The following is a 14867-nucleotide window of genomic DNA, read 5'->3' on the forward strand; positions in this document are numbered from 1 at the left end:
CTTCCCCAGTAGTGGGATTAGAGGCTTGTGCCACCAGGCCCTGCAGAACATACATGCCTGCCGAGATAGAAATATTGGACTTCTTGGAGCTTGAGTTACATATGGTTATGAGCTGCCTAACATAAGTACTGCGTAGTATACACTCTTAACCTTTGAGTCATTTCTCCAGCCTGGGGAAGAATTTTTATTATGTTTGTTTGCTTGTTTGTTTTTGTTTTTGCTTTTCTAGAGAGGGTTTCTTTGTATTAACAGCTCTCAGTTGTAGACCTCAAAGTCACAAAGAGATCCTCCTGACTCTGCCTCTTGAGTACTGGGATTAAAGGCTTGTGTCACCACTGCCCAGTGAGAAAGAATATTTTAAAATATCTTTCCTAGCCAACTTTTTTACTTTTAAGTAATGTACTTTGAGGCTTTAAACTGCGAAGTATAAAAGTAGAATTAAATATGTACTTTATTAAATGAATTTTGGTAGTGTTTTTCATGAACTCTAGAATAAATTACCTTCCAAGATTAAAAGTAGGCTGTCATGTTGAGACTTAATTGACCTTTATCTCATTTCTAACTGTACAATTAAGGTATGGCTGTACAGCTGCTTAAAAAGTCTGTGGGTTTTGTTTGCTTCTTTACTCTGCATGCAAAAACTGGTGTGAAGAACAGGTGTTTAAACCTAACAGTAACCTAGTAACTGACATCTGTACTGTGAGTATGTGGTTTTTGTTGAGGTTTTTTTTTTTAATTGTTAGTTTTATAAAATAAGAGAAATGTAAAATAACTCTCCTGAAGTTACTGTATATTAAATGGTCCTGTATTAAAACAAAGGATAAATATATTTAAAGTTGTCTTTTCCAGTTTTGTTTTCTTTTCAAAGTAGGACAGACACTTTTGTGGGATGATGCTCAGGGTGTGTTGCTTTCTGAAGTTGGTTCTCTTTTTACCATGTAGGTCCTGAGGACTGACTGGCAGAAAGTGCCTTTACCTAAAGCTTTGTCTTCTCTAGCAGAATTGCTTACAATTGAGTGGGCTCCTTAGTGATAACAACACACAGCTCAACAGATGTTCAGTTGCTTAAATGTTTAACATTATATTTTAGAGTAATCCAGGAGAACCATAATGTGACTATTTGTTACATTTTTGAAGTCTAATTAAACTTACGTCTCAGTGCAAAGCATCTACACTGTTGCATAGAATTTAGAAGCTAGTTTCTAAATGACATCTCAGTGTCAATTTTGGTCATAAAAACTTGATTTTAGGTGCCCTTTATCTATTATATCAGAATTACTTGGCTGTGTTGAATGATACATAGAGATATTTTGATAAAAGGAAATTTCTCTTAGTAAAGAATTTTAACCACTGAAGGAATCAATAGCTCTTCAACTATTAGGTTGTAAAAGACCAACACCATAAGGAGTGCTTATGGAGAATATATAATGTAAGTCAGTCCAGTGTGAGCCTGGTATAATGGAGGTTTCTCTGTCCCCTGTCCCATAACCGCTTATAAATAATCTCTCAGAGGCTTAATATTAATAAAGAATGTTTGACTTATAGATTAAGCTTATCACTAACTAGTTCTTATATTTAAATTAGCCCATTTCTATTAATCTGTGTATTGCCACGTGACCATGGCTTTTACCAGTTTGCTGGCATCTTGTTTCTTGGATGGTTGCTCGCGTTTCTTTCAGCCCCACCCTTCTCTCTGTATCTCCATTTAACTTTCCTGCCTACTTGTATTCTGTGTGGCTATAGACCAATTCGGCTTTTATTACAAGAACAACATATATTCACAGGGTACAGAAAGGTTGAAGAGATGGCGCAGTAGTTAAAAGGACTTACTGGTCTTTTAGAAGTCATGGGTTTTCTAGCATCACACAGTAGCTTACAATGGTCTATGACAATAGTCCCAAAGGCTCTGATGCCCTCTTCTGGCTTTTGTGCGTACCAGGCACACAAGGTGCACAGATACACACACACTACATCATGCATGCATCATACATACATACATACATACATACACATGTGTAGACAAACTACCCATATACATAAAATAATATATTTTTTAAAGTCAAGTGTAAAAAGTTTCAAAATCTCGTGTTCTTTAAATTCTTTTAAGTTACTGAAGAGCTGATTTGCTCATGGAATGGTGATGCTCATTTTAGTGTCATTTTGTATACTTGTAATTTGTTATGAGGATAGTTTTTTGGGAGAGGTAGAGTCAGTACTGAGAATTGAACCCAGAGACTTGTGCATGCAAGGCAAAGCCTGCTGAACTATACCAGCATAGATCAATATTAAATTAAATCGACTCAGTACACATACTCATGCATACATACAACCTACCATAAAAGTAAGGATTTCCTATTTAGCTTGATTGTAGTGATCATTTAATAATTTAAACATGTATCAAAACATCAAGATAAGGACCAATAATTTGAGGCCATATAATGCATTCCAGTCCAATAAAACTGTTTCAAAGGTATCTTTGAAAAGAGGGTTTGAGTTATCAAACTAGAGAGAGCGAGAGAGAGAGCGAGAGAGAGAGAGAGAAGAGAGAAGAGAGAGACAGAAGTGGGGGAGGAAGTGGAGAGAGAGGCAGAAGCTGCCTCCAGTAGATGGAGGAGGGAATGGGCGTGGCTTGTCTCTTAAAGAGACAGAAAGTTTGCAGAATATTACCAGTTTGTAATGTTATAAGATTATAACACGTTAATGTATAAAATATAAATACAGTAATAATAGGTCTATTTACTATAATATGCTTTGAGCTAAGTTGTTGGGGTTTTGTTTGTTTTGTTTTCTTCAAGACAGGGTTTCTTTATGTAGCCTTAAATGTACTGGAACATGCTCTGTAGACCAGGCTAGCTTTGAATTTAGAGATTGAGCTAAAGTTTTTTTTTTTAAATCTTAAAAAATATCATATGTGCGTATATGATGCAGTGGGAGTAGTGGGGGGGGGCTATGGGCTATTGTGTCTTGTGGAGGTTAGAGGACAACTTTGGAAGTGATTCTCCCTTTATTCTTATGTGAGTTTGAGTTTGAACTCAAATCTTCAGGCTTACTCAGCAAGCACTTATGGACTGAGCCATCTTGATGGTCCCTATCCCAAGTTTTCAAAATGGAGATTCCCTTAGGCTCTGAAACAGATTTTTAGAGTTTTGATGAAAATTGGGTGTGGTCAAGCTTTCCTGTAATTTCAGGAGGATCAGAAGATTAATCCTCAGCTGTACAGTCTGAGGCCAGCCTGGGGTCTGTGAAGCCTTATATCCACAGCAAAAACCAAATATTTCTTATGATACTACATTTTCATCTCTGATACCAGATAGCCTTGTGGCTATTACATTAAGTGAAATAAACTATCTGAAGACAGATTGTTTGCTGATACACAGCACTAACTAGTAAAGAGTGTTGACTTGGACTGAAGAGTGTGAGCCATGTACTGTGCTGCATACTTTGCATTACTCAGCTCCTTAGGTCTGCATAACAACCAGAACTGATAAGTCCTGGCAGCACATTCTAATTTGCAAATGTGTAATTTGAATGGCTTGACCAGAGCACATTAACAGTGGCCTTTATGAGCCAATGTGGACCCAGATAAATGGGCTTGATGCTGCTGTCATTGTACTTGGGACATTCATTGTACTTCTGTAGTAGTTCTTAAAAACATTGTAGAAGTGATTAAGAACATTAAAAATTAAGGGCAGCAATGAGGATATAATTACTCTTATTTTTATAATGCTAGAGATCAAACCAGGGCATTGTACATGCAAGGCAAGTGTTCTGCTGCTCAGCCAAGCCTCCAGCTCTCAGGATGGAATTGTGATTTATCTGTTGACAGCTGCCATATTACTTGCCTTCAAAATATTTAGAAAATCTGTGGATTTTCATAAGTGACATTCCATTAACTTTTAATCTAAAATTCTTAGTTTTCCCATTTAAATCAATATAGTAAGATTTTCTTTTTAGTAATATATTCCTATGGATGATATAATTGATTTATTTCATAATACTTTATATAATACTTGATACTACCTCTGGCTAAAAATATAAAAATAGTTTTTAAGTAATGCCATAATACTTCAGATCCTAGTATTTTTTTTTTAATCCAGGTTTGTTTGACATCTACAAATGCAGAACTGAGGGACTTTATAGATCAGAATTCCAGTCCAACAAAAGGTAAGGATTGTTGAATAAAAAAAATTCTGGATTCAATTTTGTTGCAGTTCTTCTAGAAAATATAAAATTATAAGAATTCTTTGTATACAATAGTTACATAGTGTTAGGTGTGTCATCACATACCAAATGAGTCATATGAATAATGTCAGTTGTCTCTAGGAGGTGGAAGGTCTTTGTGTACAATGTTTCCCTATCTCTTTCTTTAGAACTTTCAAAACCCCTTTACCAATGATCTTATTCCAATTGACACTGTTAAAATCTATTTTTTTTCTGTGTTTTTTTCTGTACATGGCTATAGTTCTAATGCTTAGGGGCCTGATCCAGGATAATTACTGAGTTTGAGACTAGTGTGGGCTTTATATTGAGTTCCAGGCTTTATATTGAGTTTTTGTCTCAATAACAAAACAAAACAAAACAAGGTGGGAACTAAGGAATTTAATGGGTCTCTTCTGATTATATGTGGTTATTGACTGATAGAGGAAGGAAAGATACTTTCTTCCGTGGTGTAACTACTGGTAAGCTGCCCAAAGAGAGCTAGTTGGGAAGGGAAGGGGATTAATGGAGATAGAAGTGAGACAGATGAAGGTAACAGGGAGACAAATGTGATTGGAATATATTGTATATATGTACAAATGGTCACAATAAAATGTTATGTATAATTAATACATGCTAATAAAACATTTAAAAATTAAAAACTGTCTCCCAATTTTTTACTTTCGAGTTGTTTAACTCGTAAGAAAGTGCAGTAGAGAAAAATGTAATAAATGTGTTTTCTAATAGACAAATTTCTCTGACTAATCCATGACTTACTATGGCATACTTAATATCAGAAATCTGATTCACCAACATAAGAACTTCCTTGACAACTGACAATATCTTTATACGCATCTCTCTGTGGTATCTTTTAGCATGTAGGCATACATGAAATATTTATGGATGTTTGCAGCTAGATTCACAATAATCTACTGTTAGGAGGGTAGAATATATGGACATTACAGAAAAAGCAATATTCTTTGTAAGATGATTGAGTATTTAAGCTGAGTGATGTGGGATATCTTTTTTTTTTTCCTGCTTGTAAATACTTGACATTTTCCATTGTACAGGGTAGGAACAAAATATTTGCCATTGTATTACAGTTTTAAGAAAAACCAACTTTCTTAAAAGATTTTTGTCTACTGTATGAGATGTGTCATGGAGATTACTGAAGTCTGTACTTGGTATAAAAATACCTATCTTAAATAATATTAATAGTCTATAGGAATTACTCTTGAGTTTATGTGCTATAAAAGTATTTGAGAAATACTTTATCTTGGTGTTTTTCACCCCCCCCCCATGCTGTCATACATAGAAATGGTAATGTAACATTTATTGAATGCACTAGGGCTAAAAAAGGATTGTTAAAGGTCATAGGCGTTATACCAAAGAGCTGTAGCCACCCAAGCCATAGGGCAGAAGGAAATTAGTAAACTTAAAACTTTGAACATGTGCTTGCGATTCTCTTCTTTAGTAACATAAAATACGCAGGTCAGGGAAGACCCAGGAATTACAGCCTGGATGAAGTGGAGAACGATAATAGTGGGGTGGGGATGATGGAGTGATGGACAGCGAGAAGGAGGGTTTAAGTGAGGATGTTGAAACGAGCATATGAAGGGTAAGAACACTGGGTGTAAAGGTTTGCCTTGGATGTATGGGAATCCTAATACAGTTTAATTACAGAGCAAAGTCTTTATAGCTTGCCTAACTGCATAGAAAACAACTGGGAAAGTGGGAGACAGACTTATTGAAGAGACAATAAGGTCAGGTTTAGAAAAAAAAATTATTATAATTACTATTATTTGGTTTTTGAGAGAGTTTTTCTGTGTAACAGCCCTGGCTGTCCCGAAACTCTCTGTAGATCTGGCTAGCCTTGAACTCATGGAGATCTGCTTGTCTCTACCTCCTGAGTGCTTGGATTAAAGGCCTGTGCCGCCATGCTGTGTGTGTTCTTGTTTAGGCAACTATATTGTTGAGGTATCACTAGTGTAACTTCCATGTTATTTCTATGAGACACACTCTTGGAGCAGACTTCCCTAATTCTTATGATGTTCCTCTTCCCTCTTCTGTGATGTTTTGAGCCTTGAGTGCTGTTATGTTGAATTATCTATCCATTGATACTCGACACCATAATGATTTAGATAAAACAGCACAGTTCCCCAAGGGGCGGCAGTGGGCCATGAGGGGTAGCTGGTCCGCCAGTCCCACCACCTGAGTTCTCTGTGGGTCTCAGGCAGGTGAGAGACCTCAGTGGGTTGAGGCAGCCAGTTCCAAGAGGAGCTGCACCGGGTGAGAGACGGATAGGCACGCCATGCAAAGAGAGTGTTTGGGTATAGTTTATTCACTGGGTTGTGGGAGGGGAGGGGTGTTGGGAAGGGTGGATGGGGGAGTGGAATAGAGGCTGCAGCAGCCACCTCTTTAGAAGAGAGACAGAGGGAGGGAGGGAGGGAGGGAGGGAGGGAGGGAGGGAGAGAGAGAGAGAGAGAGAGAGAGAGAGAGAGAGAGAGAGAGAGAGAGAAAGCAGTGCAGGCTTGAGGCTAAAGGGGGGAGTGGGCGGGGCTTGTCTCTTAGACAGGATAAGTCATAAAAGACACCCCACGATCAGTTGTTTTCTGCACTTTGACCAGTCACAGTTTTACTTAATGGTCAATGTTACAAAGGAAAGCTTCTTTGATGAGAGCTGAGAGCTACTCTCATCTGTGGGGATAAGGATAAGTAGAATATAGTTGGGAATTATGCTGGCTTAGTAAAATGGTGGTTGTAGTTCCATGATCTCATTAACCCCAGGTCAGACTTGAAGACAAGCACTTTTACTTGTTTAGCCATTTTACTAGCTACCAACAACTCAAATCTTAATTCCATTTTTTTAGTGATTATTTTGGATTTTTTGTTTGTTTCTTGGGAGAATCAGCATCAATTCAGAACCAGTATCTGAAAGTCCAATTGCTTCTTTTTACCCAGTGGTACAGTTGATCCTTGAACAGAGCAGAAGGACTGAAGAAAGGCTAACAGTAAAACTTTTAAGGTTTCTCTGTGTACCGGTCCTGGCTGTCCTGAAACTTACTCTGTAGACAGGCTGGCCTTAAAACTCACTTAGATCTGTCTCTCCCTCAGCCTCCCGAGTGCTGGGATTAAAGACGTCCACCAGTACTGCCCAGTGTGACTCTTAAGTATTTTATCAAGATCTTTCCTCAAACGACACTGTCTCTTTTCATTCAAGGGATTCTGCGTCTACAAGCTGGCTCAAGTCTGGAAGTTAGTTCACAGATCAAGTTTCCCTTTTGCCATGATCCAAAGTAGCCTCTTTTCCATTTGTTTGAGAAGTTTTCTGCTTATAAAGATCAAACAAGAATTCAGTTGGTTTCTTACCTATTTCATACCTGGAAACACATGACTTATTAGTGCTTATCTGTGAGCACAAGAACTTTGTCCCATCTATACTCAAAGACTGAGTACCTACAGATTTCTCAGCTTTGAGGTGGGATTTATTTTAAAGCTGACTTAATAAATCTTGTGTGGGTGTATAAACATGTGCACCAGACACATACCACATTCTCTCTCTCTCTCTCTCTCTCTCTCTCTCTCTCTCTCTCTCTCTCTCTCACACACACACACACACACACACACACACACACACACACGGTTCTGTTCCTCTGTCTAGAATAACCAAATTTTCCTCATCAGTAAATATTGACTTACCATGTTATTCTGCAATTTCCCAGTTGTCACACTATGTTTCTTATACTTGAAAATATTAGGAACAAATTTAGTACGATAACCATATAAAAATGACTGCATGGCTGGGCATTGGTGGCTCATGCCTTTAATCCCAACACTGGGAAGGCAAAGGCATGTGAAACTCTGTGAGTTCGAGGCCAGCCTGGTTTTCAAGAGCTAGTTCCTGGACAGTCTCCAAAGCTACAGAGCTCTCAAAAAACCAAAAAAGAAAAAAAAAAATACTACCGAAAGATTTGGAAAGATAGTTGCTTTACTTTTATGTATAGGAATTTTATCTTTTTATTTTTTGTTTTTGTGTTGTGGAGAAATGGGGGACGATGGGGAAACAGGATTTCTCTGAGTAATAACTCTGACTGTCCTGGAACTCATTCTGTTGACCAGGCCGACTCCACCTTCTTTCTCCTTTATCTCTGCTTGGATTTCCCACCTTGCTATATTCTGCCCTGCCATAGGCTGAAGCAGCTTCTTTATTAACCAATGGTAATAAAACATATTCACAGCATATAGAGGGGAATTCCACATCAGAAAAAAGTAAAAAAAAAAAGGGGGGAGCTTAGGTAGCAGTTTTCTTTTTTAAAATAACCTTTTTTTTTCATTTTTAAAAAATATTATGTATACCGTGTTCTCCTACAATGTATGCCTACAGGCCAGAAGAGGGTACCAGATCTCATTACAGATGGTTGTGAGCCACCCTGTGGTACGTGGGAATTGAATTAAGGACCTGTAAGAACAACCAGTGCTCTTAATAGCTAAGTCATCTCCCTACACCGTAGTTTTGGTTTTTCAAAACAGGGTTTCTCTGTGCAGCTCTGGCTGTCCTGGAGCTCATTCTGTAGACCAGGCTGGCTTTGAACACAGAGATACACCTGTCTCCTGAGTGTTGGAATTTAAGACATGTGCTGTCACTGCCTGGCTTTAAAATAAACTCTTAATTTTAGAGCAGTTTTAGGTTTTCAGGCGATTACCAAGATTGTGTGAGGGATGGCAGGATGGCTCAGGAGTTTGCTGTGCAAGCTTGAGGACCCGAGTTCAGTTCCCGGAACCCATGTGAAGGTGGAAGGAGAGATATTACTGCACAGAATTATCCTTTCACACTCGCTGTGGCATGCACGTGTTCCCCCCCCCCCCAATTTATTTAAAAATAGTATAGGGGTCATTAAGTTGGCTCAGTGGTTAAGAACACTTGCTATTCTTGCATAGTATTCAGGTTCAGTTTCCAGCACCACATGGCAGCTCACAACCATCCATAACTCCAGTTCCTAAGGATTCAATGCCTTCTTGTGACTTATGGACACCAGACGCCGTGCGCATGCAGGCAGAACATAAATACTTATAAAATATTTTAAAGATTAAAAAAATAAAAACAAAATAAGTATTAGTTAGGGTTACTATTGCTGTGGTGAAACACCATGACTAAAGCAGCTCAGTGAGGTGTTTTACTTGGCTTACATTTTCAGATCACTGTTTATTACTGAAGGAAGTCAGTACAGGAACTCAGACAGGGCAGGAACCTGGAGACAGGAGCTGATGCAGAGGCCATGGAGGAGTGCTCCTTCCTGGCTTGCTCAACCTGCTTGCTGGCTCCCCCCACCTTTTTTTTTTCTTTTTTTCCTTTCCTTTCCTTTCCTTTCCTTTCCTTTCCTTTCCTTTCCTTTCCTTTCCTTTCCTTTCCTTTCCTTTCCTCTCCTCTCCTCTCCTCTCCTCTCCTCTCCTCTCCTCTCCTCTCCTCTCCTCTCCTCTCCTGTCCTCCCCTCCCCTCCCCTCCCCTCCCCTCCCCTCCCCTCCCTCCCTCCCTCCCTCCCTCCCTCCCTCCCTCCCTCCCTCCCTCCCTCCCTCCCTCCCTCCCTCCCTCCCTCTCTCTCTCTCTCTCTCTTTCTTTCTTTCTTTCTTTCTTTCTTTCTTTCTTTCTTTCTTTCTTTCTTTCTTTCTCAGATTTCTCTGTGTTGCTTTGGAGCCTGTCTTAGAACTTGATCTGTAGACCAGGCTGGCATTAAACTCATAGATCTGCCTGCCTCTGCTCCTGAGTGCTGGGTTTAAAGAAAGGTAAGCATCATCACCACCCTGCTCAACCTATTTTGTTATGGAATCTAGGACCAACCAGCCCAATCAATAGCATCACCCACAATGGGTTGGGCCATGCCCCTTTAATGACTAATTAAGAAAATACCATAGAGGCTTGCCTACACCCTATCTTATGGAGGTATTTTCATAACTGAGGTTCTCTTCTGTCAGATAACGTTGTAGCTTGTGTCAAGTTGATATAAGAGTATCCAGCACAGATGTTATACAGAGTTCCCATATGCCTTTCACTCAGCCTCCCTATAATAGGTCACATTAATATGGCCATATAGTTATACATTGTTAGTAACTAAAGTCTATGCTTAAGATTTCCTTAGTTTTAATGTCATGTTTCTGTTCTAAGAGCATCTGTATCATCATTTCATGGTTGTACAGTCTTAGTCTCCTTTTGACTGTGACAGTTTTAAATTTGGAGCTACTTGGTCAGATACTTTGTAGAATAGCCCTCAGTTAGGATTTTTCTAATGCTTTCCTCATAGAATTAGTGCTTAAAAGAAGAAAAGACCAGGGAGATCAAGCATCAATTATAGCGTGTCAAAGTACATGCTGTCACTGTGACTTCTCAGAGTGTGAACTTTGATCATTTGGTTCAAATACTGCTCATCAGGTTTATCTGTTGTAAAGATAAACTTTTTGCTGCCTCTCCTCTTCTGTGCTATAGTCCTTGGCAATAAGTCATATGGAGCCCACAGTTGAGGATTAGAGAGTTAAACTTTACATCCTTGAATGAGAGGAGAGTGTCTACAATTAGTTAAGTCTCTATAAACTAAAACCCTTCAGCACCATGTCTCTTATTGACTCAGTCACTTATTTACATTAGTATGAACTCATGGATAGTTATACTTTTTGGTTAGTATTGAGATTATAATCTCATACTCCTTTTATTTTGCTGTATTCCAGATTTGACTGTTGGGGAACTGTTACACTCGGTTGCTTTGACATCCTAATAATTGTGCTTTGTTTGTTGTTTTGAACACTTCCTTACTTTTTTGTTTGTTTGTTTGTTTTGTGATAGGGTCTCTCTATGTAGTCCTGGCTGTGTTGAAACTCACTATGTAGACCAGGCTGACCTCACAGAGATTATCCTTCCTCTGCCTCCCAAGTGCTGGAATTAAAGGCCTGTGCAACCGTGGCTACTTCCTTACTGTTTGATAACCGTAAGATACTTGCCTTGTATATTCTTTGTTCAGTCCTCAGATGAAACATTTTCAGGTCTGATTTCTTCTCCTCTAATGGTAGAATGTTAATAGAAACCAAGATCTTGGTCCTAAGTAAGCTAGCTTGTTGCTAATGGAGTGGAGTCTTTATGAATCATGACTGTTCTTTGTGTCTTTGTTTGTTGAGGTTCCACACTTTATTAGCTAGTTGCTTCCTTGTCCCTGCCTTTTTCAAGATATTTTTAAAAATATGTATGCGTGTTTGCCTGCATGTATTTTGTACTCCATATGTGTACCTGGTGCCAGCAGAGGCCAGAGAGGGCATCGAGTGCTGGAAACTTCATTTGCGTGTTCTGCAAAAGCAACAAATGCTCAAAAGCAACAAAACCTTTGAGCTGTCTCTCTAGCCATCCCCCTCTTGCCTCTAGTTTTATTTTGCTCTATTTCATTTGGGTATTATAATTGTTTATTTTTTCCTCCAGATCGTTCTAAGTAAGTCATTCTATATTTTATATAAATTTAATGGTTTCTTATTTCCCTCAAGGTAAAGTTCAAACTCTAGTTTAAAAGACTCTTTGTAGCTCACCATGGTCGCGCACACCTTAATCCCAGCACTTGGGAGGCATAGGCAGGAGGACTTTGTGAATCAAGGCTAGCCTGGTCTACACAGTGAGTTCCAGGCCATCCAGAGCTACATAGTGAGACCCTGTCTCAAGAAACAAGGTAAAAAATTTATATTCTTTGTGATATAGTTCCAGTTTACTTCTCTGGTCTTATTTAGACACATCTATTCTGCCACACTGAACTACTTTTTTGTTCTCTATTTTTATTCTGTTCATCTAGCCTTCATAGTCTCTTCTCTTTGAATGCTATGCCTTATTGATGCCATTCACTTCTGTGTCGTGTGCATGCATGTTTGTATTAGTTGCTACCCCTGTTGCTGTGATAAGATACTCTAGTAAAATCAACATAATGAAGAAAAGGTTATATTAATTCCCAGTTTGAGGGTATAGGCCATCATGGAGGGGAAGTCATGGTACCAAGAGCTTGAAGCATCTGGTTACATGGCATCCATAGTCAGGAGGCAGAGATGGATGCTTCTAGTGGTATTTCATTTGTATTTTAATAAATAAAGCTTGGTCTTAATAATAAAAACTTAAAGAGTCAGATACAGGGGTTAATACTGAAAGACCATAGAAGCAGAATACCCAGTCTCTAGTCCTTACCTCTGCTGAATCCTCATACCAAAGGGCAGATCATTTCCCTACGTGTTCTTAGACAGGAGCCTTAAGCTCCTGTCTCCTCCCACCTTATATTCCTTGCTATGCCCAGTCATATCACTCCTGTCTCCATCTCCTTAGTGCTGGGATTAAAGACATGTAACTCTCAAGTACTGGGATTAAAGGTGTGAGGCACCATTGCCTGGCTCTATTTCTCTTTTAGACTGAATCAGTCTTGTGTAGCCTAGGGTGACATTAAACTCACAGATCCTCCTGAGTGCTGGGATTAAAGGTGTACGCCACCACTGCCTGGCCTCTATGGCTAACTAGTGGCTAGCTCCACACTCTGATCTTCAGGCAGGCTTTATTTGTTAGATCATAAACAAAATATTACCACAAAAACCCTAAGATTGCTTCTAATACTACACACTTCTCCCTGTCTTAATGCACATGCACATCTGTGTGAGTCTATGTATGTGTGTAGGGGATGAGTAAGTGTGAGCCATATTTTGAGATGAGATCTTGCTATGTAGCTCAGGCTGACTTTTTATCCCATACCCTCCTGTCTCTGCCCCAAGTCCCCTCCACTATACCAGGCTGTATTTTAATTGAATTGGTGGTATTCACCTCTTGATTGCAAGTTCCAAGAAGATAGAGACCTTTTTTTTTTTTTTTTTGAGGTTTTGATAAGATGTCTGCATTAACAATGGAAAGACAGACAGGATCCGGTTCGCCAACAGAGAATTTCCTTTTCCCCATTGCTATAGCATTATTATTTATTATTTAAAATTTTAGATGTATGAATCCATGTGTGAATTATGACTGTGTAGCACTTATATACCTGTTGCGTTGGAGGCCAGAAGAGGGTGTCAAAACCCCTGGAATTGGGGTTACAGATGATTGTGAGCTGCCATATGGACACTGGAAATTGAACCTGGGTCATCTGAAAAAGCAGTCAATGCTCTTAACCACTGAGCCCCAGTGTTGCTCTGGTTTTTAAGAAAGGCTATGTCAATATGTAGGGATATTAATATACATCAATTACCTTTAAAACATTTTTAAGATTTATTTATTTATTAACTATACTGTGATTTGCCTGCTTGTGGGCCAGAAGAGGAAACCAGGTCTCATTACAGCTGATTGTGAGCCACCATGTGGTTGCTGATAATTGAACTCAGGACCTTTGGAAGAGCAAGCAGTGCTCTTAACTTCTGAGCCATCTCTCCATCCCAACCTTTTTTTTTTTTTTTTGGTTTTTCAAGACAGGGTTTCTCTGTAGCTTTGGAGCCTGTCCTGGAACTAGCTCTTGTAACCAGGCTAGCCTCAAACTCACAGAGATCCATCTACTTGCCTCTGCCTCCCGAGTGCTGGGATTAAAGGTGTGCGCTACCACCGCCTGTTGAAGATAGACTTTTATTCATCATTGCATTCATCATTCTCTTAGCAGATAAGTATTTCAAAAGTCTTTCTCAATGTAGGAACATTGAAGAAAATTATGTTATTTTCCTGTAGATACTTTTGACTGTCAAACTTCTGTTTACTTTTAAAATCTAGCTGACCAGGGATATCTCAGTCTCTCCTTGTTTCAGTGCATAGGCTACCTTTGGACATTGTGCACACTTTGTTATTGTCTTGTCACGTGACATTCTCAATATGATTCTCTTTTACTATGCTGAGAGCTCTCTGAGGGCAGGGTCCTTATCATATTTTTACTTTCAGAGTCTCATTAAGTGTCTACAGTTAGTAAATATTGAGCTGTAAAAACTTATTTGCTATAACATACTCAGGTTTTATCAAATTATGTAACTTTTAAGAAGTGAGAGTGTCTTAAGTACTTACTTTTGAAACAAAATGTTACTGTACTTAATGAGCATGCCTGAACTCTTGTTTTAAGAGGTGAACGCTTAAAGCTAAAACAAGGTCAAGTTTGAAGCTAATTCTGTGCTATCCTTTCTATGCTACTTATCATGATATCCATGAGTGGTTATCATTTACAGCATAGATCCACTCAGGGAGAATTCACAGTCTTTGAGATGGAACAAGGTAGTATGAGATTTTCTCAAATGTCTCGGTGTATTTAAAGTTTGACAGATTACTTACTTCTGGAATACTTTTGTGCCACAGTTGACTTCTTGACCTCAGATAACTCAAAGCATGGAAAGTTATCTTACAGCCTGGCACCTTGTGGCAGTTATTTGTTCTAGCAGCTCTTCTGTAGATTCTTTAGCATTTTTTTTAACCTATATTGCAATGCTATCTGTGATTAAAGACAGTTTAACTTCTTCGTTTCCATTTTTTTCCCCTTAATTTCACTAGTTAGGTCTATGAGAAAGGTTATTATTTAGATAGGATATTAGTCATAGTTTTTTTTTCCACAGTTGCCCCATTATCAAGCAAGTTTTTGTTTGTTTGTTTGTTTTTGTTTGTGTTTGTGTGTGTGTGTGTGTGTGTGTGTACAAGCTTGTGTGGGTGATGT

At 38.8% G+C, this 14867-nt stretch overlaps 1 protein-coding gene across 18 annotated transcripts in view; it reads left to right on the forward strand.

Annotated features, from left to right (window-relative positions):
• Tfdp2 (transcription factor Dp-2) overlaps window positions 1-14867 on the forward strand; it is a 136019-nt gene that overhangs the window by 28907 nt on the left and 92245 nt on the right. For 15 of the 18 annotated variants that reach the window (XM_085689564.2, XM_085689559.2, XM_085689554.2 and 12 more), the window contains one exon: window positions 4098-4164. The exons of the other annotated variants lie outside the window; for them this stretch is intronic. In XM_085689564.2, coding sequence (XP_085545690.1) covers window positions 4098-4164 — 67 coding nt within the window. The remainder of the gene's footprint in view (window positions 1-4097; window positions 4165-14867) is intronic. 18 annotated transcript variants of the gene reach the window in all.

This window comes from Myodes glareolus, chromosome 4 (genome assembly GCF_982192425.1).
Source record: "Myodes glareolus chromosome 4, mMyoGla1.1, whole genome shotgun sequence".
Taxonomy (NCBI): Eukaryota; Metazoa; Chordata; class Mammalia; order Rodentia; family Cricetidae; genus Myodes; species Myodes glareolus.